Consider the following 22,347-nt stretch of genomic DNA (forward strand, 5'->3'; position numbering starts at 1 on the left):
AGAGAGGTGTCAAAGGTTTGAGGTCATGGCATGTTTATCATTTGGTTTATGTTGTAGCTATTTGGAGGTCAACTGCATGTGGATGTTCTTGAGTTACAGTCTGTCAACTGTTCAAAGTATTAACCCAGGAAAGTAGTGATCACAGTGATAGATTGAATGTAAAAGATAAATTAATAAGTGAACTACAGATAATGGATGCTGCCAGAACATTGTCATTCTTCTCTCTGAAAAGGACTGTTACGTATCTCTTTTGGCCCGACAGTCTAGGGGGGATGGTAGTGAGACCCGTAACATAACTCATGTAAATTATAATAGTGACAAAGTAAAAGTGAACGAAATAACCACGACAACCGAAATAATACCGTCAAACTCAGGGTTTATTATAAACACACGGTAATGGGGGGGGGAGCAGGAAAAAGGGGCTGAGCTGGACCCAAGGAAAGAAACAAATATGCAAAAACACCCCTAAGCTAGACTAGCCTATTTCAACAACAGCTAACTAACCAAAAATACAGTGGGTGGTCCGCCCAGTTCTAACTAGTGTGTTTTAACAAAGTTTACCTACGGGTAGTGTATGCCCATGGGCGACTTGTCTTGGTTTCCCCTTTTCCCACCAGCAAACACCATTAGCAAAAACAATACTCACAGGAGATGACAAAGTGATTTGGAGGTGCTCAAACAAAAGAAGAGGTTAATTAATACACAAAGAGCGAGATCTACATACATGGCATTTACAAAGAGATTGTGCTACTGAAATCTATCAAGAGCAGAGATCTACCAACATGTCATTTACAAAGATTGAGCTCTCCTGAAATCTATAAAGAACAGCTATCTACCAACATGGCATTACAAAGATTGAGCTACTGAAATCTATATAGAACAGCTATCTACCAACATGCCATTACAAAGATTGAGCTCCTGAACAAACAAATGATGGGGTTTTTAAACCATGGGGAAGGAACTGTGATAGGGTAGGAAACAGGAGGAGGTGTGTCTTCTGATTGATGGGTTGATTGTTGACTGATTGGGGAGTGATGATTTTCACCTGTGAGGGGAGAAGGAGAGAAAAGAAACACACACAGGATACACACAGACACAGGATACACACAGACACAGGATACCTGTATCCGTAACACTCCCACCCTTAAAAGAGCAACCCTAGGGGGGATTGCGACTACAGTATTTAAATGAACACTCACAACAAATCAACAACCTTGCAAAACATACTGAAATCATCTTCACACACGAGACAAAGCATCTGCCAACACATTATCTGAACCCTTTTTGTGGCGGATCTCCAAATTATAATTTTGTACAATCAGCGCCCAACGCATAAGGCGCTGGTTCTGGTTGTACATTCGGTGGAGAAAAACTAAGGGGTTATGGTCAGTATACACAATCACTGGTAGGGCACTGGAACCAATGTATACTTCGAAGTATTGCAGAGCCAACAACAAAGCAAGAGCTTCTTGTTCTATTGTCGCATAGTTTGTTTGACATTTATTAAATTTACGTGAAAAATAACAAACGGGATGATCTACTCCACTCTTGTCCTGCTGCAGTAGAACAGCACCAGCACCTCTGGCACTAGCATCTACCTCAAGCTTGAACGGTTGTTCAAAATCCGGAGCAGCAAGTACAGGGGTACTACATAATAGTGCTTTCGCTGATTCAAAAGCTCTCTTACAATCAGGGGACAACACAAATGGTCTTGCCGGACTGAGCAAATCAGTCAATGGAGCAACTACCGCAGAGAAATTTTTACAGAAGCTACGGTAATAGCCAACCATCCCTAAAAAGCGGCGTAGCTCTCGTCTAGTGGTAGGTGCAGGGAATGCAGTTATAGCCAAGACCTTGGCATCAACAGGGCGCACCTGTCCATGGCCAACCTCTTTACCGAGATAGGTAACAGTAGCCTTCCCAAACTCGCACTTTGCCAAGTTCAGGGTTAGAGAAGCAGCTGCCAACCGTTCACATACTACCCTTAGCAAGTCAACATGATCTGACCACGTAGACGAATAAATCACTAGGTCATCAAGGTATGCACTACAATTAGGAACGCCAGCTAATACAGAGTTAACCAGTCGTTGGAAAGTGGCTGGTGCATTTCGCATCCCAAAAGCCATGACTGAGTACTGAAGGAAGTTGTCTGGGGTCACAAAGGCAGAAATCTCAGAAGCACGTGAAGTTAACGGAACCTGCCAGTAACCTTTTAAGAGGTCCAACTTGGTCACATACTTAGCAGCACCAATAGTGTCGATACAGTCGTCCAGTCTGGGTAACGGGAACGAATCTGGCATTGTGACAGAATTTACCTTTCGATAATCCGTACATAACCTGGACGTACCATCAGGTTTAGGAACCAGAATGCAAGGAGAACTCCAAGGGCTTGAACTTGGCTTAGCCAGGTCATTCTCCAACAAATATCTCACCTCATCCCTCATTATCTTCCTCTTGGAAGCGTTGATACGATATGGGTGTTGCTTGATAGGTGTAGCATTTCCAACATTAATGTCATGTTCCAACACATTTGTGCGAGTAGGAACGTCATTAAAGAGACATGGAAAACTGTGTAGTAGCCTCACAATATCATTAGCCTGTCCATCCGTTAAATGAACCAGACCTGACTGGATAGACAGCAGCATTTCTGAGTTGGGCAATCTAACACACTGCTGTTGAGTATTGCGCAACTCCAAGCCATCAACATCATCAATATGACAGTCCACTATCATCGCAGTAGTAGCAGAGGAGACAGCAGTACCTTCCTCTGTTTTTGAACTATCTAACTGTGTGATGGGTCGGGTGTGGTATGCTTTCAACATGTTAATGTGACACACACGAGATTGGCGTTTTCTATCAGGAGTTTGAAGCACATAGTCAGTTTCACTTATTTTCTTTTCAATTAAATAAGGACCAGAGAAACGAGCTGACAGTGAAGATCCTGGAAAAGGTAATAACACCAGTACTTGGTCACCTGGCTGTAGTGGACGAGAAACAGCCTCTTTATCATAGTGTCTTTTCATGCTCCTCTGTGAGGAAGACAGAGCTTCCTTTGCAAGAGCACAAGCTTGGTGTAGGCGCTCACGAAAGCGACTAACATAGTCCAACACATTCTCATCTCTGGTACACAACTCTTGGGACAAGAACTGCTCTTTAAGGACTTTCATTGGTCCTCTTACTGTGTGACCAAACACTAGTTCAGCCGGGCTGAAACCTAGGGACTCCTGCACAGTTTCACGAGCCGCAAACAAAACTAGAGGAACTCCCTCATCCCAATCTTTCTCAGATTCCAAACAATATTTACGTAGCATAGACTTCAGTGTCTGATGCCATCTTTCAAGCGCACCCTGAGACTCTGGGTGATAGGCGCTTGATACACGGTGCGTAATTGATAAGGATTTCAACACCTGCTTGAAGAGCTTGGATAGGAAATTGGTACCTTGATCGCTTTGTACCACCTTAGGTAACCCGAATGTCGTGAAGAATTTTATTAAGGCTTTACTCACTATCGGAGCTGTAATCCTTCTCAGAGGAATAGCCTCGGGGTATCTTGTAGCCATACACATTATCGTTAACAAAAACTGGTTACCCGATTTTGTCTTCGGTAACGGTCCGACACAATCAACCACCACATGCTCAAATGGTTCACCTATGACAGGTATAGGACAAAGAGGAGCAGGAGGAATAACCTGATTTGGTTTTCCTGTTATCTGACAGGTGTGGCATGTCCGACAGAACTGAGCCACATCTTGTTTTAAACCTGGCCAAAAGAAATGTCGAAGGATCCGATCATACGTCTTTGTAATTCCTAAATGACCAGACCACTGGTGATCATGAGCAAGGGATAACACATTTTGTCGAAAGGCTGTAGGAATCACTATTTGGTAAACAGCATTCCAATCTCCACCCGCGTCAACATGGGATTTCCATTTACGCATGAGGAGATTACCATCAATGAAGTAAGCCACATTCTTCTTCTTCACCTCTTCTAACGAGACAACACTAGAAAAACATTTAGCAAGCTTGTTGTCAACCTTTTGGTTAGCAATCAGCTGCTCACGAGTGACTGGTAATTGTATTGCATCAGCAATAACTTCAACGTACTTTGATTCTTTCCTGGGCTGTTTGTCAGAGGTGATCAGCTTCTCAGAGGTATCACACAATCCATCCTCTTGATCATCCTCTTTGAACAGAACAGTGTTCGACAAATCTATCACGTCACCCTCTTGTAGTGCCTGAGCACGAGTGACAGCACAAGCGGGGAACACATGTGGATAACTCTGTGCCAACTCATTCGAGAGAGAGTGGTCACTTTTATCCAATACTTCCAATACGGGTACTACCTTTCCTCCGGCAATATCGTTACCCATTATAAAGGTCACACCTTTCACTGGCAACTTAGGACGTACCCCCACTCTGAATATTCCACTGATTAACTCAGAGTGTACTTTCACAAAGTGCAACGGCACTGGGACAAAACCCATTTCAATACCCTGCACTAACACACTGGAACCACAGTATGTATCGTCAGATAAGGGCAACACATCAGACAATATAAACGACTGCGCCGCACCAGTATCTCTAAGGATTTTAACCGGACGCTGAGACGCTTCGTCATTCTCTAGGGACACAAACCCCTCGAAAATGAATGGTTCATAACTGCGGTCGGGGACTGGGTCTTTCAAACTACAGTTACCCTGAGGCACCTGTTTTGTTGCAGACCTCACAACCGTACGAATTAGACCAACACCTGTTGGCGGCTTGGCACGAAGAGGCATCCCTTGTTTGCGTTTAAGCAGGAAGCAATCATTAATCATATGTCCCACTTTATGACAATAGAAACAGGAACGCTCATTCTTCTGGCGTGCTTGATATACTACTGCGGGCCGACTAGGGCTAAAGGTAGGAAACTCAGTGGTTCTACTCTCAGTTTGAGCCGAAAACACACTCTTGTGCGTCAACACAAACTCGTCTGCCAACACAGACGCTTCTGCCAGGGAGGATACTTTCTGTTCGTTAAGGTAAACTACAATGCGTTCGGGTAAGCAATTTTTAAACTCTTCCAACAAGATTAACTCCCGGAGAGAGTTGAAATCAGTTACCTTACTAGCAGCATGCCATTTATCAAACAGATTTCCCTTGTCTCTAGCAAATTCCACATAAGTCTTACTAGAAGACTTTCTATGAGACCTAAATCTCTGTCGGTATGCCTCAGGCACAAGCTCATAGGCACGAAGAACAGTAGCTTTGACCACTTCATAATTCAAACTGTCCTCCAGAGGTAGCGCTGACAAAACCTCTTGGGCTTTACCAGTTAATTTACACTGAAGTAATAGGCACCATACCTCTTCAGGCCACTTCAATGCTACACGCTCAAATACACAAAAATAGGAGTCAACTCTCTGAACAAAGGTACTAAGGCAATCTGCCTACTAATGTCAAACGTGTTTGAGGACACAGCAGGTGAGGACGGCTCACAAACAGGCACAGTAGGAACGAAGGCTAGCCTCGCTGTCTCTGCCTCCAGTTCCATCTGGCGCATTTTAAACGTCATCTGCCGCTGTTCTCTTTCTGCCTCAATTTTACACATCATCTGCCGTTGTTCTCGTTCTTTTTCTGCCTCAATTTTACCCATCTCCAAATCTAAATGCCGCTGTTCTTTTTCTGCCTCAATTTTACCCATCTCCAAATCTAAATGCCGCTGTTCTTTTTCTGCCTCAATTTTACCCATCTCCAAATCTAAATGCCGCTGTTCTCTTTCTGCCTCAATTTTACACATCTCCAACTGGAGAGTCTCTCGCCTAATTTGGGCTCTCTCTTCCACCTCTAGTTGGAACTGTGCTAAACGGACATCCCTTCTGGCATCACCGTTTGATAGTGGGGAGAGTGGATCAAAATGGGACAATGTGGCTGGTGTTTTAGCCTCACCCTCATTATCAGATACCAATGGGCTTATAGGAGCAGTTACATCCCCTACAGGGTTAGTAGACTCAGGCAGCGGTAACACAAGCACCTGATCTTCCAACAATACATTTAACACTAGCTGTTTAACCTCCGCCTTAACTACACTCTGCGGAATCGATATTGAGTAATGGTCAGCCAAGGTCATTAAATCAACTCTACGACATTTATCAAAAACCTCCCACGAAGGATTATCCAAAAAGGACTTCAAATCAAAAGTAGCCATCTTACACTACTTCACAAGAGCCAACGAAAATAGCAAACACTAATGCTACTTCAGCTATGACGCTCAACACTGAACCATACCACTACAACAATCTACATGAGCGGCATGGGTGTCAGTAAAGACAGATCCCAGATGAGCCCCCACTTATGTTACGTATCTCTTTTGGCCCGACAGTCTAGGGGGGATGGTAGTGAGACCCGTAACATAACTCATGTAAATTATAATAGTGACAAAGTAAAAGTGAACGAAATAACCACGACAACCGAAATAATACCGTCAAACTCAGGGTTTATTATAAACACACGGTAATGGGGGGGGGAGCAGGAAAAAGGGGCTGAGCTGGACCCAAGGAAAGAAACAAATATGCAAAAACACCCCTAAGCTAGACTAGCCTATTTCAACAACAGCTAACTAACCAAAAATACAGTGGGTGGTCCGCCCAGTTCTAACTAGTGTGTTTTAACAAAGTTTACCTACGGGTAGTGTATGCCCATGGGCGACTTGTCTTGGTTTCCCCTTTTCCCACCAGCAAACACCATTAGCAAAAACAATACTCACAGGAGATGACAAAGTGATTTGGAGGTGCTCAAACAAAAGAAGAGGTTAATTAATACACAAAGAGCGAGATCTACATACATGGCATTTACAAAGAGATTGTGCTACTGAAATCTATCAAGAGCAGAGATCTACCAACATGTCATTTACAAAGATTGAGCTCTCCTGAAATCTATAAAGAACAGCTATCTACCAACATGGCATTACAAAGATTGAGCTACTGAAATCTATATAGAACAGCTATCTACCAACATGCCATTACAAAGATTGAGCTCCTGAACAAACAAATGATGGGGTTTTTAAACCATGGGGAAGGAACTGTGATAGGGTAGGAAACAGGAGGAGGTGTGTCTTCTGATTGATGGGTTGATTGTTGACTGATTGGGGAGTGATGATTTTCACGTGTGAGGGGAGAAGGAGAGAAAAGAAACACACACAGGATACACACAGACACAGGATACACACAGACACAGGATACCTGTATCCGTAACAAGGACATAAATCCATGCACAACTTTTCATGTGTACTCATCAGCCCAACAACTAGGTTTTTGCAGGTTTTTGCATATGACTACAACCATTTCTCTATTTGACTCTCTCTGATCAGCATCACACAGCGCCTTCCTTCACAAACCCACACTGCTAAAGAGGAAGAGAGCAAACCATGACCCCTCAACTATGACAAACAGGTGACCTAATGTGAAGTTCCTCAGACTTTTAATTTCATACAAAAAACGTCAAACTTAACCAATTACTTATTTAGTGTTATTATGCAAGTTGAGTGGACTTAAAAAGGACAAGAATTTGAGCCAATGTGTTCGTGTCTTTAGTCAAGAAACTCTGCTTGAAGTCAGTTGTATTTGAACAAACTTGTTGAGTAAAATTACAAATTCATGTTTGCTCAAAATAACTCAAAACCACACCAATCATTATCATTATCATTATTTCAGCACGATCTCTTGCAGGTTGATTTTCAGAATGGTTTGTTTCAATACCTGTGTATTTGCATGTACTTTAGAAAAAATGTATGTTATCTATGTTTGTGTAGCATAAGATTAATCAACCAATTAAACTAATCCAATAGTAGTCACTTCACTTCACTTTGCAAGCCAACATAATGTGACTTGCAGGCTTGATATGGCCAGTAAACAAGGAGTTTCAGACCAGTGTGTTAGTGTGTAACTAGGCCCTCCAAGGCTTTATGATACCTGTATATGTAATGTGTGTCATAATGAGTTTAATTTTAAAGACAACATATTCACTTAGGCACTCACTTGGTGAAGGCTAGAGTACTTAAAACCATTCAATACAACAATAATGTCTCTGTAGCAAACAAATACAGTCATGAGTGTTAATTACAATTCACTCTAAATGCAAGGCACTCAATGTACGCAAAAAATTAGAAACTTGTTTATTCTGTGAACGGCATATTTTTTGGAAGTAATTGAATTCCATCTGGTTATTGGGACCGGCATGAATGCCATTTTGGACATGCGGACAAATCAAATAAGAACAACTACAATCCGCATGTAACAAAGGCTCTCCATCATATACTCTCTGATTATAACCTCAACAATGCCTAACCAGCACATAATCCTGATGCAAAAGAGTACACTTTCTATTCACATGCATAAATCAACCTCACTAATCAATGTCACACTATTATCTACAACTCTTTTCTTTAATCAAGAAAGATACATAGAAGCTTGTCTGATCACCACGCCTACTAAATCAAATCAAATCAAAATGTATTGGTCACAAACACATGGTTAGCAGATGTTAATGCGAGTGTAGCGAAATGCTTGTGCTTCTAGTTCCGACAATGCAGTAATAACCAACGAGTAATCTAACCTAACAATTCCAAAGCAAGTGTAAAGAGATAAAGAATATGTACATAAATATATATGAATTAGTGATGGTACAGAACGGCATAGGCAAGATGCAGTAGATGGTATCGAGTACAGTATATACATATGAGATGAGTAATGTAGGGTATGTAAACATTATATTAAGTAGCATTGTTTAAAGTGGCTAGTCATATATTTTTACATCAATTTCCATCAAATTTCCATTATTAAAATGGCTGGAGTTGAGTCAGTGTGTTGACAGCAGCCACTCAATGTTAGTGGTGGCTGTTTAACAGTCTGATGGCCTTGAAATAGAAGCAGTTTTTCAGTCTCTCGGTCCCTGCTTTGATGCACCTGTACTGACCTCGCCTTCTGTATGATAGCGGGATGAACAGGCAGTGGCTCGGGTGGTTGTTGTCCTTAATGATCTTTATGGCCTTCCTGTGACATCGGGTGGTGTAGGTGTCCTGGAGGGCAGGTAGTTTGCCCCCGGCGATGCGTTGTGCAGACCTCACTACCCTCTGGAGAGCCTTACGGTTGTGGGCGGAGCAGTTGCCGTACCAGGCAGTGATACAGCCCGACAGGATGCTCTCGATTGTGCATATATAAAAGTTTGTGAGTGCTTTTGGTGACAAGACAAATTTCTTCAGCCTCCTGAGGTTGAAGAGGCGCTGCTGCGCCTTCTTCACGACGCTGTCTGTGTGGGTGGACCAATTCAATTTGTCCGTGATGTATACGCCGAGGAACTTAAAACTTACTACCCTCTCCACTACTGTTCCGTCGATGTGGATACGGGGGTGCTCCCTCTGCTGTTTCCTGAAGTCCACAATCATCTCCTTTGTTTTGTTGATGTTGAGTGTGAGGTTATTTTCCTGACACCACACTCCAGGGCTCTCACCTCCTCCCTGTAGTCCGACTCGTCGTTGTTGGTAATCAAGCCTACCACTGTAGTGTCGTCCGCAAACTTGATGATTGAGTTGGAGGCGTGCATGGCCACGCAGTCGTGGGTGAACAGGGAGTACAGGAGAGGGCTCCGAACGCACCCTTGTGGGGCCCCAGTGTTGAGGATCAGCGGGGTGGAGATGTTGTTACCTACCCTCACCACCTGGGGGCGGCCCGTCAGGAAGTCCAGTACCCTGTTGCACAGGGCGGGGTCGAGACCCAGGGTCTCGAGCTTGATGACGAGTTTGGAGGGTACTATGATGTTAAATGCTGAGCTTTAGTCGATGAACAGCATTCTCACATAGGTATTCCTCTTGTCCAGATGGGTTAGGGCAGTGTGCAGTGTGGTTGCGATCGCGTCGTCTGTGGATCTATTTGGGCGGTAAGCAAATTGGAGGGGGTCTAGGGTGTCAGGTAGGGTGGAGGTGATATGGTCCTTGACTAGTCTCTCAAAGCACTTCATGATGACGGAAGTGAGTGCTACGGGGCGGTAGTCCTTTAGCTCAGTTACCTTAGCTTTCTTTGGAACAGGGACAATGGTGGCCCTCTTGAAGCATGTGGGAACAACAGACTGGGATAAGGATTGATTGAATATGTCCGTAAACACACCAGCCAGCTGGTCTGTGCATGCTCTGAGGATGCGGCTGGGGATGCCATCTGGGCCTGCAGCCTTGCGAGGGTTAACACGCTTAAATGTTTTACTCACGTCGGCTGCAGTGAAGGAGAGTCCGCAGGTTTTGGTAGCGGGCCGTGTCAGTGGCACTGTATTGTCCTCAAAGCGGGCAAAAAAGTTATTTAGTCTGTCTGGGAGCAAGACATCCTGGTCCACGACGGGGCTGGTTTTCTTTTTGTAATCCGTGATTGACTGTAGACCCTGCCACATACCTCTTGTGTCTGAGCCGTTGAATTGCAACTCTACTTTGTCTCTATACTGACGCTTAGCTTGTTTGATTGCCTTGCGGAGGGAATAGCTACACTGTTTGTATTCGGTCATGTTTTCTGTCACCTTGCCCTGGTTAAAAGCAGTGGTTCGCGCTTTCAGTTTCACGAGAATGCTGCCATCAATCCGCGGTGTCTGGTTTGGGAATATTTTAATCGTTGCTATGGGTACGACATCATCAATGCACTGTCTAATGAACTCGCTCACTGAATCAGCGTATTCATCAATGTTGTTGTTTGACGCAATGCGGAATATATCCCAATCCACGTGATCGAAGCAGTCTTGAAGCGTGGAATCAGATTGGTCGGACCAGCGTTGAACAGACCTGAGCACGGGAGTTTCTTGTTTTAGTTTCTGTTTGTAGGCTGGAAGCAACAAAATGGAGTCGTGGTCAGCTTTTCTGAAAGGAGGGCGGGGGAGGCCTTGTATGCGTCGCGGAAGTTAGAATAGCAATGATCCAGGCTTTTACCAGCCCTGGTAGCACAATCGATATGCTGATACAGTTTAGGGAGTCTTGTTTTCAGATTAGCCTTGTTAAAATCCCCAGCTACAATGAATGCAACTATGGTTTCCAGTTTGCATAGAGTCAAATAAAGTTTGTTCATGGCCATCGATGTGTCTGCTTGGGGGGGAATATATACGTCTGTGATTATAATTGAAGAGAATTCCCTTGGTAGATAATGGAGTCAACATTTGATTGTGAGGAATTCTAAGTCAGGTGAACAGAAGGACTTGAGTTCCTGTATGTTGTTATGATCACAACACGTCTCGTTAATCATAAGGCATACCCCCCCGCCCCTCTTCTTACCAGAAAGATGGTTGTTTCTGTCGGCGCGATGCGTGAAGAAACCAGCTGGCTGTACCGACTCCGTTAGCGTCTCTCTCTCTCGAGTGAGCCATGTTCCCGTGAAGCAAAGAACGTTACAGTCTCTGATGTCTCTCTGGAAGGCTACCCTTGCTCGGATTTCATCAACCTTATTGTCAAGAGATGGACATTGGCGAGTAGTATGCTAGGGAGTGGTGCGCGATGTGCCCGTTTCCGGAGCCTGACCAGAAGACCGCTTCTTTTGTCTCTTTTACGACGTCGTTGTTTGGGTCGTCGGCTGTGATCCAATCCATTGTCCTGGGTGGAAGGCAGAACACAGGATCCCCTTCGGGAAAATCATATTCCTGGTCGTACTGATGGTGAGTTGACGTTTCCCTTATATTCAGTAGTTCCTCCCGACTGTATGTAATGAAACCTAAGATGACCTGGGGTACCAATGTAAAAAAACAAAATACTGCATAGTTTCCTAGGAACGCGAAGCGAGGCGGCCATCTCTGTCGGCGCCGGTCAGTGGAAGTCCTCATGCTCAGAGATGTAGTGACATTTCAGAATCTCCTAATTGTAACTAGACCTTCAAAGAAAGGCATAAGGCCTTATGATATTCTGTAGATATGAGAAATAATAAAGGGAGAAGATTACAATGGTGAAAAAGAAAGCAAATAGTGTAGTTTGTGATGAAATTAAACAGCAACATCTAGGCCTATCTACAGAATATACACTTGTAAGATGGAGAGGGTTCCACATCTATGGAAGGCCCAGCTTATGACCACATCCTGTTCAGCTCACAGTACTTCCTGGTAGGGAGAAGGGGGGCCTTCTGGGCGTCCAAATGTGATCTTGTCATACAGAGTCTGCAGCTACATGTGACAGATAATCTAGAAGAAACTGTTTCAGCATCAAGAAAGGTAGTGACTATTCTCAAAGTAGACTACATAGTCTTCCATTCAACCACAGACATTTTACCATTATGACCATTTATATCTTACCTTGTTCAATCTTGGGATAACCAGATCATTGACAGTTTCATAGATGGATACTGGGTTTAGATGACTGTTTGATCTTGTCTGGAATCAAAATACAGCCCATTACAATACAGTACATACAGCTTTAACACATTCAGATACATAATAAGGCAATGTATACTTACATCTCTAATTATTATGTTGTCCATAACATCAGCATATATTGTGTTGTCAATTAGATCTTCTGTGTTTTATAAGAACAAAATATCAACCAATCAGAAACATTTTATACGGGATATCAACAAACATACCCATGAATTAATTAGGGGTTTTTCTCATTTCTAGCAAATCCCCCCCAAAATCATAGCAGCTGAAGAATACTTCTAGAACCACCTGAAATGTCACCTTAAGTATAGCTGAGGCCCCTAAGCTGTACATACCTGTGTTACTTTGGCCCCTGCAGTAGCAGACTGCCACAGCTACAGTGAGGATCAGCACCACAGCGCCTCCCACTGATATTCCGATGTAGATGGTATACCACGCCAGTCCTGTCACATATTGTACAACACACACGATTAGACTATACAATATGATAAAGACTGAATGTCTCTATATCATGTACAGTACATCCAATGTAATCACATTGCGTTCAACATTATCGTATAAGCACACTAAAAAGTGTATGGAAGGGATTATTATGATATCTAGGTACCTGGGGTGGTTGTGTCATTACTACACTTTGCCATCTCAAAAGCAGTTTTCCAACTGACTAGGTTGGAGGCGTTGCACTTTACACTGATGTCTCTCTCTGCTGGTGAGAGAGAGAAGTGAATCTGCTGGGCGTCCCCGTAGATCTCATTGTCTCTCTCCCAGGTGTAGGTAATGTTGGGGTAGGAGGACACGTTGCACACCAGCCGTACCGTACAGGAGTGGTTGGCCAATAGCTTGATGTCTGTCTGGATCGCCACCTTGGATATAGGCTCTGACCAACCAGGAGAGAGATAAAGACTCGTAATCAGTCTTCTAAATGAACCCTACCATAGCCATACCACCAGGAGAAAGACGACTTGAAAATGGGATGGATATTTAACAAAGCACGTGAGTTAGGTCAGTATAAAACCACAAAACCTGTGTTATAGTTTAAAGATCATCAGCCATGGTTATGGATATAAATAAGAGTTATATCAAAATAGGATTAAAAAAATGGTGATAACAGCCTACCGTGGACCTTCAGAGTGATGGTCTTACTGTAAGTAGAAAATCCCCTGAAGTTTTTGGTGTTCATCTTTAGTCTCCCCTCAAACTGGGATCCAGGTGAATATACAACTTCGGTGTTGAATTCTGCAATATCCTTTCCTCTATACTTCCACTCCAATGATTTTAAATGTCCCGTCTCTAAGCCTGCCAGCAGCTCCACGGAGTCCCCCACTCTCTTGTTGATGATCAGAGGAACACCCACACCTGAAACACACAAATACATACGTTATAAAGGTGATTTTTTTTCTTTTTCTGACATCAGTCAATGGTTGCACACTATATTACAATGATCTTATTACTGTATAATTATTCATGTAAGTACGATGTAGCATGTGATGTAATTACTCATTGTTACACTGCAATACTTGTTACAGAGTGACTGTAATACTTGTTAAAATGTGCCTACACGAATAATTACACAATAATACACTACAATGCAAAGTCCTACATAATCAATAATAGATAATAATGGATTGGATTTATATATCGCATTTCCAGGTTTCATTTATGCTTTACGTGGCACTTTGTATATTTTCACTTTATATCTTTACGTATCTGAGTGTGTGTCCTTTTTAACTTCATTAAAGTCCACTCCTCCCCCACATTCAGTAGAACAGGATGAGATGACAGGAAAAGAGAAGTGGGGGTGGATCTGATAACCCCTCCTCAGTTCACAAGTACAAATACCTCTGTGTTTACTGTGTATTTGTTCACCAGAAATGCATCATATACTGCATGAGCAACGTTATAATTACATATCAGTCTGAAGTAAAGAATTATAAACCCTTACACGAAAAATCCTCTGTCTTGAATTAAGAAAAAAACACAGTTACAGTTCATTTAAGAATTTAAGACATAACTGCAGCTATCCCAGTCAGACAATGTATCATATTATTTAATAGAAACAATAATTTGATACAGTCCCATATCCCCTTAAATGTAGTGAATGACAGCCATTAGGCACAGGGTCATAAGATCTGTTGCGTTCTAGAAGCACTGCAACAGCTGCTGACCCAACCACACCATCGGCACTCATTCATAACTGCAGAATACACACATTATGATATGTTCCTGAATAAAGGTATTATGTAGTTGTTCAAACAGTAGTAAAGCAAATGTTTTGAGTTATCCAACCAATCACTGATGATTGGGCATGCTTACAGGCAACACACACCATGTAAAGACCAGCAACGAAGTTAGAGAAAGCTGACGGTTTTTTCTTACTTCATCATGCAAGCAAGCACATGCAATAGATCCTGTTTGGGGATGATTCTACCCTCTTGGTTTCACATTAGAATAAGGAGACCATTGAAAAGACCCTAAGCAGACAACTGACTAAAGTCAGTAAGTGGTTATCCATTTAGGCAAGACAGAATGTATTCTGTTTGGTTTCAAACACAAAGTGAACAACTCTTCCAACTTCTTGGTCAAGTTTAATAGTGTAGCGGTGAAGGAAAAATGCTCTGTTGCATTCATTGGGATGTGAACTGGACCAACACATGACATGTGAACTTGTGGCTCTGAAGGCCATTGGGAATGTTCACTCCAGAACACATTTCCCGGCAAGAGGACCCTGGCAACATCTCTGATACAGTGCCACTATGACTATGCTTGTATCTCATGGTTCAGTGGCATAACAAAAAATCTGAAGGACAAACTTCCAATGGCCCAAAACAAACTAAAGTGCCAGTTTCCAGGCGATCTGGTGGTGGTGCAGATTAAACTGTTGATGGTTTTTAAAGTGATACATGACCTTTCCCCCAATTACCTGTCTCTTTATTTTAATTCCATTAGAGACTCTCATAGCCATCACACCAGAGCCAGTGTTGCCAATATGAGACTGCTGCTCTATAGGAGCATGGCTGGAAAAAGCTCTTTCCTTAACACTGGTGCAGAGACTAACCAAAACACAGAGAATAAAGAGCAGAAACTTCCTTTTGATGAGGCCTGCTGTTCTATGAAATAATAATTTTATGTTAGCTGAAAAATAGGTCACATTCTACCCCTTCACTCAGGTGTGCCTGGCTTCACTTCAGAAGAGACTGAATCTGCCTCAGGTGGGGTTGTTGTTTCTATAAGGGGTGAAGATAAAATATCAGAATAATATTACCAGTTATTTACAGAATTATCACGTTTCAGGTAAAATCCAGATGCAGACAACGTCGAAGTAACAACAGTTTATTAATCTAACAGGGGCAGGCAAAAGACAGGTCAAGGGCAGGCAGGGGTAAGTATTCCAGAAAGGTACGGTAAAGGTACAAGATGGCAGGCAGGCTCAGGGTCAGGGTAGGCAGGAGACAAAGGGCTGTGAGACATGGGTTTAACTCTGGACACATGAAAGTTAGGATGCATACGAAGGGTCCAGGGCAACAGAAGACGAACAGCAGAGTGGCTAATGATTTTGGAAATGGGAAACGGGCCGATTAACCGGGGGGGAAGAGTTTGCGGGATTCCACCCGGAGGACAGACTGACCGACGACCCAATGAGGGTGCAGAACGCCTTCCAGAACCGGGACGAGAACTGAGGGCCCCAGTCAGAGACCATGCCGACTGGTAGTCCATGAATCCGGAAGACGTGCTGCACCATAAGCTGGGCCGTCTCTTTGGCAGAGGGAAATTTGGGGAGAGGAATGAAGTGGGCGGCTTTAGAAAACCGATCCACCACAGTCAGGATGGCGGTGTGCCATCAGATGGGGGAAGACCCGTGACCAAGTCCAGGGAGATGTGAGACCAGGGACGGTGAGGGACAGGAAGATGTTGGTGGAGACCAGCCGGAGCTTGTCGAAGAGGCTTGTTTTGTGCATAAGCCGCGCAAGCGGCGACGAATGCGGAGACGTCAGGGACCATGGTAGGCCACTAGAAGCGTTGTCGCACAAAAGCCAGGGTTCAACGGGAGCCCAGGTGGCAGGCCAGTCTGGATGATTCAGGCACAAACATTCAGTTATCTTGACCCCTCCCCCTTGGCTGGGATCACTGCGCCTCCCTGACCTGCTTCCAGCTGAGTGCCTTCACCAGGCACGAGTTGGGAAGGATGGTCTCGGGCTCCTGGGTAATAGCCATGGGGCTATAGCGGTGAGACAGCACATCCGGCCTGACATTCTTGGATCCCGGCCGATATGAGATGGAGAAGTTGAACCGTGTGAACAGCAGGGCCCATCTAGCTTGCCTGGAGTTGAGGCGTTTCGTGGTGAGGAGATACTCTGTTTAAAAGGCAATTAATGATGGCGCCGAAGAACATGGCTGACGTTTTACAATCTCCCAACCAATTGTGGAATTTTGTGAAATTTTTTTGCAATTTCTTTTTTATCTTATTGTGTACATAATGTTTCTGTTTCCGCCTCTTATGACCGAAAATAACTTCTGGACATCAGAAAAGTGATTACTCACCACGGACTGGAAGAATCTTTTTCCTTTAACTTCTTGATGCACCCATCCCGTTAGCGGGATCATTTTCGTCAACCACCGCTGAATTGCAGAGCGCCAAATTCAAATTAAATTACTAAAAATATTTAATTTTCATGAAATCACAAGTGCAATATAGCAAAACACAGCTTAGCTTGTTGTTCATCCACCTGGCGTGTCAGATTTCAATGAAGCTTTTCGGCGAAAGCATACCAAGCGTTTATGTAAGCACATCTCTCTCGGTAGGCAAAATATTACAAACAGCTAGCAGCCAAGTAGATTGGTCACGAAAGTCAGAAAAGCAATAAATTAAATTGCTTACCTTTGATGATCTTCAGATGTTTGCACTCACGAGACTCCCAGTTACACAATAAATGTTGCTTTTGTTCCATAAAGATTATTTTTATATCCAAAATACCTCCATTTGTTTGGCGCGATATGTTCAGAAATCAACAGGCTCGAGCGGTCACGACATTTCAGATGAAAATTCCAAATAGTATCCGTAATGATCGAGGATGTCAAACGTTTTTTATAATCAATCCTCAGGTTGTCTTTGCAATATATAATCGATAATATATCAACTGGGAATGTAGCTTCTTCAGAGAGAGAGAGAGAAAATGGATGCTCCATGCTGTTGCGCATACAAAATGCTGCTGGCACCCAGCCATACAATGACGTGATGTGATCTTTCTCGCTCATTTTTCTAAATAAAAGCCTGAAACTATGCCTAAAGACTGTTCACACCATGGGGAAACCGTAGGAAAAGGAATCTGGTTGATATCCCTTTAAAAGGAGCGAAGGCAGGCTATGGAACATGGAGCTTTCAAAATAGAAGCCACTTCCTGGTTTGATTTCCTCATGTTTTCGCCTGCAATATCAGTTCTGTTAGACAATATTTTGACAGTTTTCTATCCTAATCTGACAATTATATGTATATTCTACATTCTGGGCCTGAGAAATAGGCAGTTTAATATGGGTACGTTTTTCATCCAAACATCAAAATACTGCCCCCTACACTCAAGAGGTTTTAACTTCTTGGAACTCTGTATTTCATTATTGGATAAAAAAACGCTCCCGTTTTAAGCGCAATATTTTGTCACGAAAAGATGCTCGACTATGCATATAATTGACAGCTTTGGAAAGAAAACACTCTGACGTTTCCAAAACTGCAAAGATATTGTCTGTGAGTGCCACAGAACTGATGCTACAGGCGAAACCAAGATCACATTTCAAACAGGAAGTGCCCCAGATTTTGAAGGCGCTGTGTTCCAATGAGTCCTTATATGGCTGTGAATGGGTCACGAATGAGCTTAGACTTTCTGTCGTTTCCCCATAATGTCGACAGCATTGTGACGTATTTGTAGGCATATCATTGGAAGATTGACCATTTTACACTACATCTACCAGGTGCTCGCTTGGTGTGCTCCGTCGCAATTATTGCGTAATCTCCAGCTGCGTGTATTTTTCCGCTTGCTTCCGAGGAGAAACCCAACTGCCACGAATGATTTATCATCGAATAGATATGTGAAAAACACCTTGAGGATTGATTCTAAACAACGTTTGCCATGTTTCTGTTGATATTATGGAGGTAATTTGGTAAAAAGTTTGGCGTTGTAGAGACTGCATTTTCAGATTTTTTTTTTTGCCAAACGTGATGAACAAAACGGAGCGATTTCTTCTACACAAATAATATTTTTTGAAAAAATGAACATTTGCTATCTAACAGAGTCTCCTCATTGAAAACATCCGAAGTTCTTCAAAGGTAAACAATTTTATTTGAATGCTTTTCTTGATTTTGTGAAAATGTTGCCTGCTCAATGCTAGGCTTAATGCTATGCTAGGCTATCAATAATCTTACACAAATGCTTGTGTAGCTTTGTTTGAAAAGCATATTTTGAAAATCTGAGATGACAGTGTTGTTAACAAAAGGCTAAGCTTGTGAGTGAATATATTTCTTTCATTTCATTTGCGATTTTCATGAATAGTTAACGTTGCGTTATGGTAATGAGCTTGAGGCTATGATTATGCTCCCGGATATGGGTTTGCTCGACGCTAGAGGTTAACGAGTCTGATGAGAAGGATATCCTGCTTTCACTGGACAGGCCCAGATCCATGCTTTTTGGGTGAAGAAAAGACGTCGGAAAAGGGACGCAGATCGAGGATCCTTCTGAGAATCCGTAGGCGAGCAAATAAACTCCCAATGCCTTCCGTTCTTCTTGCTAACGTGCAATAAAATTGATGACCAACTATGAAGATTATCCTACCAATGGGACATGAAAAACTATAACATCTTATGTTTCCCCGAGACGTGGCTGAATGAAGAAACAGACAATATAGAGCTGGCGGGATTTTCCATGCACCGGCAGAACAGAGATGCTACCTGGTAAGACAAGGGGTGGGGGGGTGGGGGGTGTTTTTTGTAAATAACAGCTTGTACTTGGAAAAATTCCTCCAAAGCCATCTTTACTTCGAGAAGCTCACGATTCCACACATCGTAATTTTTCTCCGTGGCGTTTAGGCGGTGGTTGAATGGGTGGGGAGCAGTGGTGAAGCGATGTTTGAGGTCCCAGAATGCAGCAGGGGACCACGTGAATGGAAACTTGGGGGAGATGAGTGCTGACAGGGGGGGAAGCCAGGGTGCTGTAACCCCGGATGTAGTGACGATAAAAGTTGGCGAACCCCAGGCTGGGGCCAATCCATTACCTCTCTCACCTTCCCGGGATCCATCTTGACACTCCCAGCGGAGATGATGTACCCCAGAAAGGGGATGGTGGCGCGATGCAACTCACACTTCTCTGCCAGAACAGCTAACAGCTGATTCTCCAGCAGGCGTTGAAGAACCTGTCGGATGTGGAGCACGTGTTCTTCGGGGGAGTGGCAGAAGACGAGGATGTTATCAATGTAAATGAAGACGATCTGGTTCAACATGTCGCAGAGAACATCATTTACCAGAGCCAGGAGAATCCCAAAACCACAAGAATCTGAGGAGACTGGGTGAGCAGAGATGTAATAGTCTCACTGTGATCCCTGACACAAGGAGTGGTATTATAAGTGACCCGGCCAATGGAGCGCACGTCCAGTGCTCTAACATCCATGGGAATGGAGAGGGGCTGAGTGGGGATGTTCAGCTCGGAAGCCAGGGTAGCGTCCAAAAAGCTCTCAGCGACCCCAGTCAATGAGGACCCGGAGAGATTTAGACTGATTTCCCCACAGCAGAATGTCATGAAAAGGCTTACGAGCAAGGAAAGCAGAAAAGTTCTCCATATGCTCCACCGGAGTACTTGCCCCTACCGGTAAACCTAGTCTTTTTAAAGGACAAGAAGACACAAAATGACCAAGTGTCCCGCAATACAGACAACTCTTAGTGTTGATCCTGTATTGCCATTCTGCTGGCGACAGCCCAGCTCTGCCTAGTTGCATAGGCTCGGAAAGCGGTGACTCAGCCGTCTTCGGTGACTCTCCGGGGAGGTCGGGAAGCCTCGGGTTCTATCAGCAACGGGACCGTCGGGGACTTCCGGGATGACTCGGAGGCAAGGTGGAATCCCTGGACGTGTGAGTGAAATCGAATTTCCTCTCCCTCCGTCGTTCCTGTAATTGCCTGTTGATTCGGATGGTCAAAGCGATGAGATAATTGAGATCCGTAGGTAACTCCCGAGCAGCAAGCTCGTCCTTGACCTCCTCCGAGACACCGTGCAGGAACATATAGAACAGCGCTTCTGGTTCGAAGCGCTCTCCGCTGCCAACATGCGTAAATCCACCATATAGTCTGCCACACTGAAGGGAGTCCTGCCGAAGCTGGATTTTCTTCCGAGCAGCTTCTCTCCCGGAGAACGGGCATCAAAACCCACCTATTCACCTCTCCCACAAACCCCTCCAGACTAACGCCGACTAACTATGGCCGGCTGTTGTTCCCATACAGCGGTAGCCCAGGTGAGAGCACTCACGGACATCAGCGTAATGAGGTAGGCAATCTTGGAGCAATCCGAGGGGAAGGAGGAGGGCTGAAGCTCGAAGATGAGGGCACGCTAAGTTAGAAACACCCGACAAGTGCTCGGCTCTCCATTGAAGCTTACGGGGGAGGTAAGCGGGGCTCCCGAGAAGGTGGAGTGACCAATGAGATGACACTTTAAAAACTTGTTATGGTTTGGGGACAGTATTTCGACATCTGGATGAGAAGCGCACCCAAAGTAAACTGCCTGTTACTTTGTCCCAGAAGCTAGGATATGCATATAATTGGTAGATTTAGATAGAAAACACTCTAAAGTTTCCAAAACTGTTACAATAATGTCTGTGAGTTTAACATAACTGATATGGCAGGTGAAAACCTGAGGAAAATCCAACCAGGAAGTGGGAAATTTTTGATGTGTGTTGTTTTCAATTGAATTCCTACACAGTATGTAATCGGTTAAGACCCAGATTGCAGTTCCTATGGCTTCCGCTAGATGACAACAGTCTTTAGACATTGTTTCAGTCTTGTTTTCTGAAAAATGAGGAAGAATGAGACATTTTGTAAGTGGACTGTAGAGTGAAGCAGAGTTGGTTTGCGCGCGTGACCGATTGCGCGCCCTACGTTCTTTTTCCTTTCCATTGAATACGCTATTGTCCGGTTGAAATATTATCGATTATTTAGACAATAGACAACCTGAGGATTAATTCTAAACATCGTTTGACACGTTTCGACAAACTTTACCGGTACTATTAGGATGTATTCGCCTGCATGTGACCACCATTGAGCCAGTGGATTATTGAACAACAAAACTGAGTTTTTGGGACATAAAGAGGAACTTTATCGAACAACACAAACATTTATTGTGTAACAGAGACTCTTGTGACTGCAACTAGATAAAGATCATCAAAGGTAAGTGATTCATTTTATCACTATTTCTGACTTTCGTGACTCCTCTACTTGGCTTGAAAATGTTTGTATGCTTTTGTAAGTGGGGCGCTGTCCTCAGATAATCGCATTGTATGCTTTCACCGTAAAGCCTTTTTGAAATCTGACACAGCGGCTGGATTAACAAGAAGTTAATCTTTAAGCCGATGTATAACACTTGTATCTTTTATGAATGTTTATTATGAGTATTTCTGTATTTTGAATTTGGCGCTCTGCAATTTCACCCAGTGTTGTCGAGGTGGGTTGCTAGCGGAACGCCTGCGCCAGAGAGGTTAACAGCTGAGTTACTGAGGGGCTGTGAGGTTTCCACCATGGTAGGCTGTTTCCCAGCGGAATTGCGGAATTGCTACAGCAAAATGTCCAATACACGATCATGGGGTTCAGCCAACGTTTGGACCCCCTTCATTGGGCCATGAAGCAAATCCTTGTGTGCTGATGGTGGCTCCTTGGGAGAAGATGGCGTTGCGCAGCTGACCCCGGGTCTGCTGCGTCAGTCTTGGCCAGTTCATAGTGTAACGTTTCAGGTAAGACCCAGA

The 22,347-nt window shown here is 43.7% G+C and overlaps 1 protein-coding gene across 1 annotated transcript; it reads right to left on the bottom strand.

Moving 5' to 3' along the window:
- Nucleotides 1-12,078: 12,078 nt before the first annotated feature.
- On the bottom strand, nucleotides 12,079-19,845 carry LOC139379186 (uncharacterized). Its single transcript, XM_071122008.1, has 9 exons — nucleotides 19,630-19,845; nucleotides 19,385-19,516; nucleotides 18,971-19,002; nucleotides 13,480-13,724; nucleotides 12,971-13,240; nucleotides 12,699-12,818; nucleotides 12,444-12,502; nucleotides 12,283-12,360; nucleotides 12,079-12,153 (listed from the first exon to the last, which is right to left on the bottom strand). Exons 1-9 carry the CDS (start codon nucleotides 19,843-19,845, stop codon nucleotides 12,079-12,081), a joined length of 1,227 nt encoding a protein of 408 aa, XP_070978109.1.
- Nucleotides 19,846-22,347: the final 2,502 nt, after the last annotated feature.

Source organism: Oncorhynchus clarkii, chromosome 21 (assembly GCF_045791955.1).
Source record: "Oncorhynchus clarkii lewisi isolate Uvic-CL-2024 chromosome 21, UVic_Ocla_1.0, whole genome shotgun sequence".
In the NCBI taxonomy this organism is placed as follows: domain Eukaryota; kingdom Metazoa; phylum Chordata; class Actinopteri; order Salmoniformes; family Salmonidae; genus Oncorhynchus; species Oncorhynchus clarkii.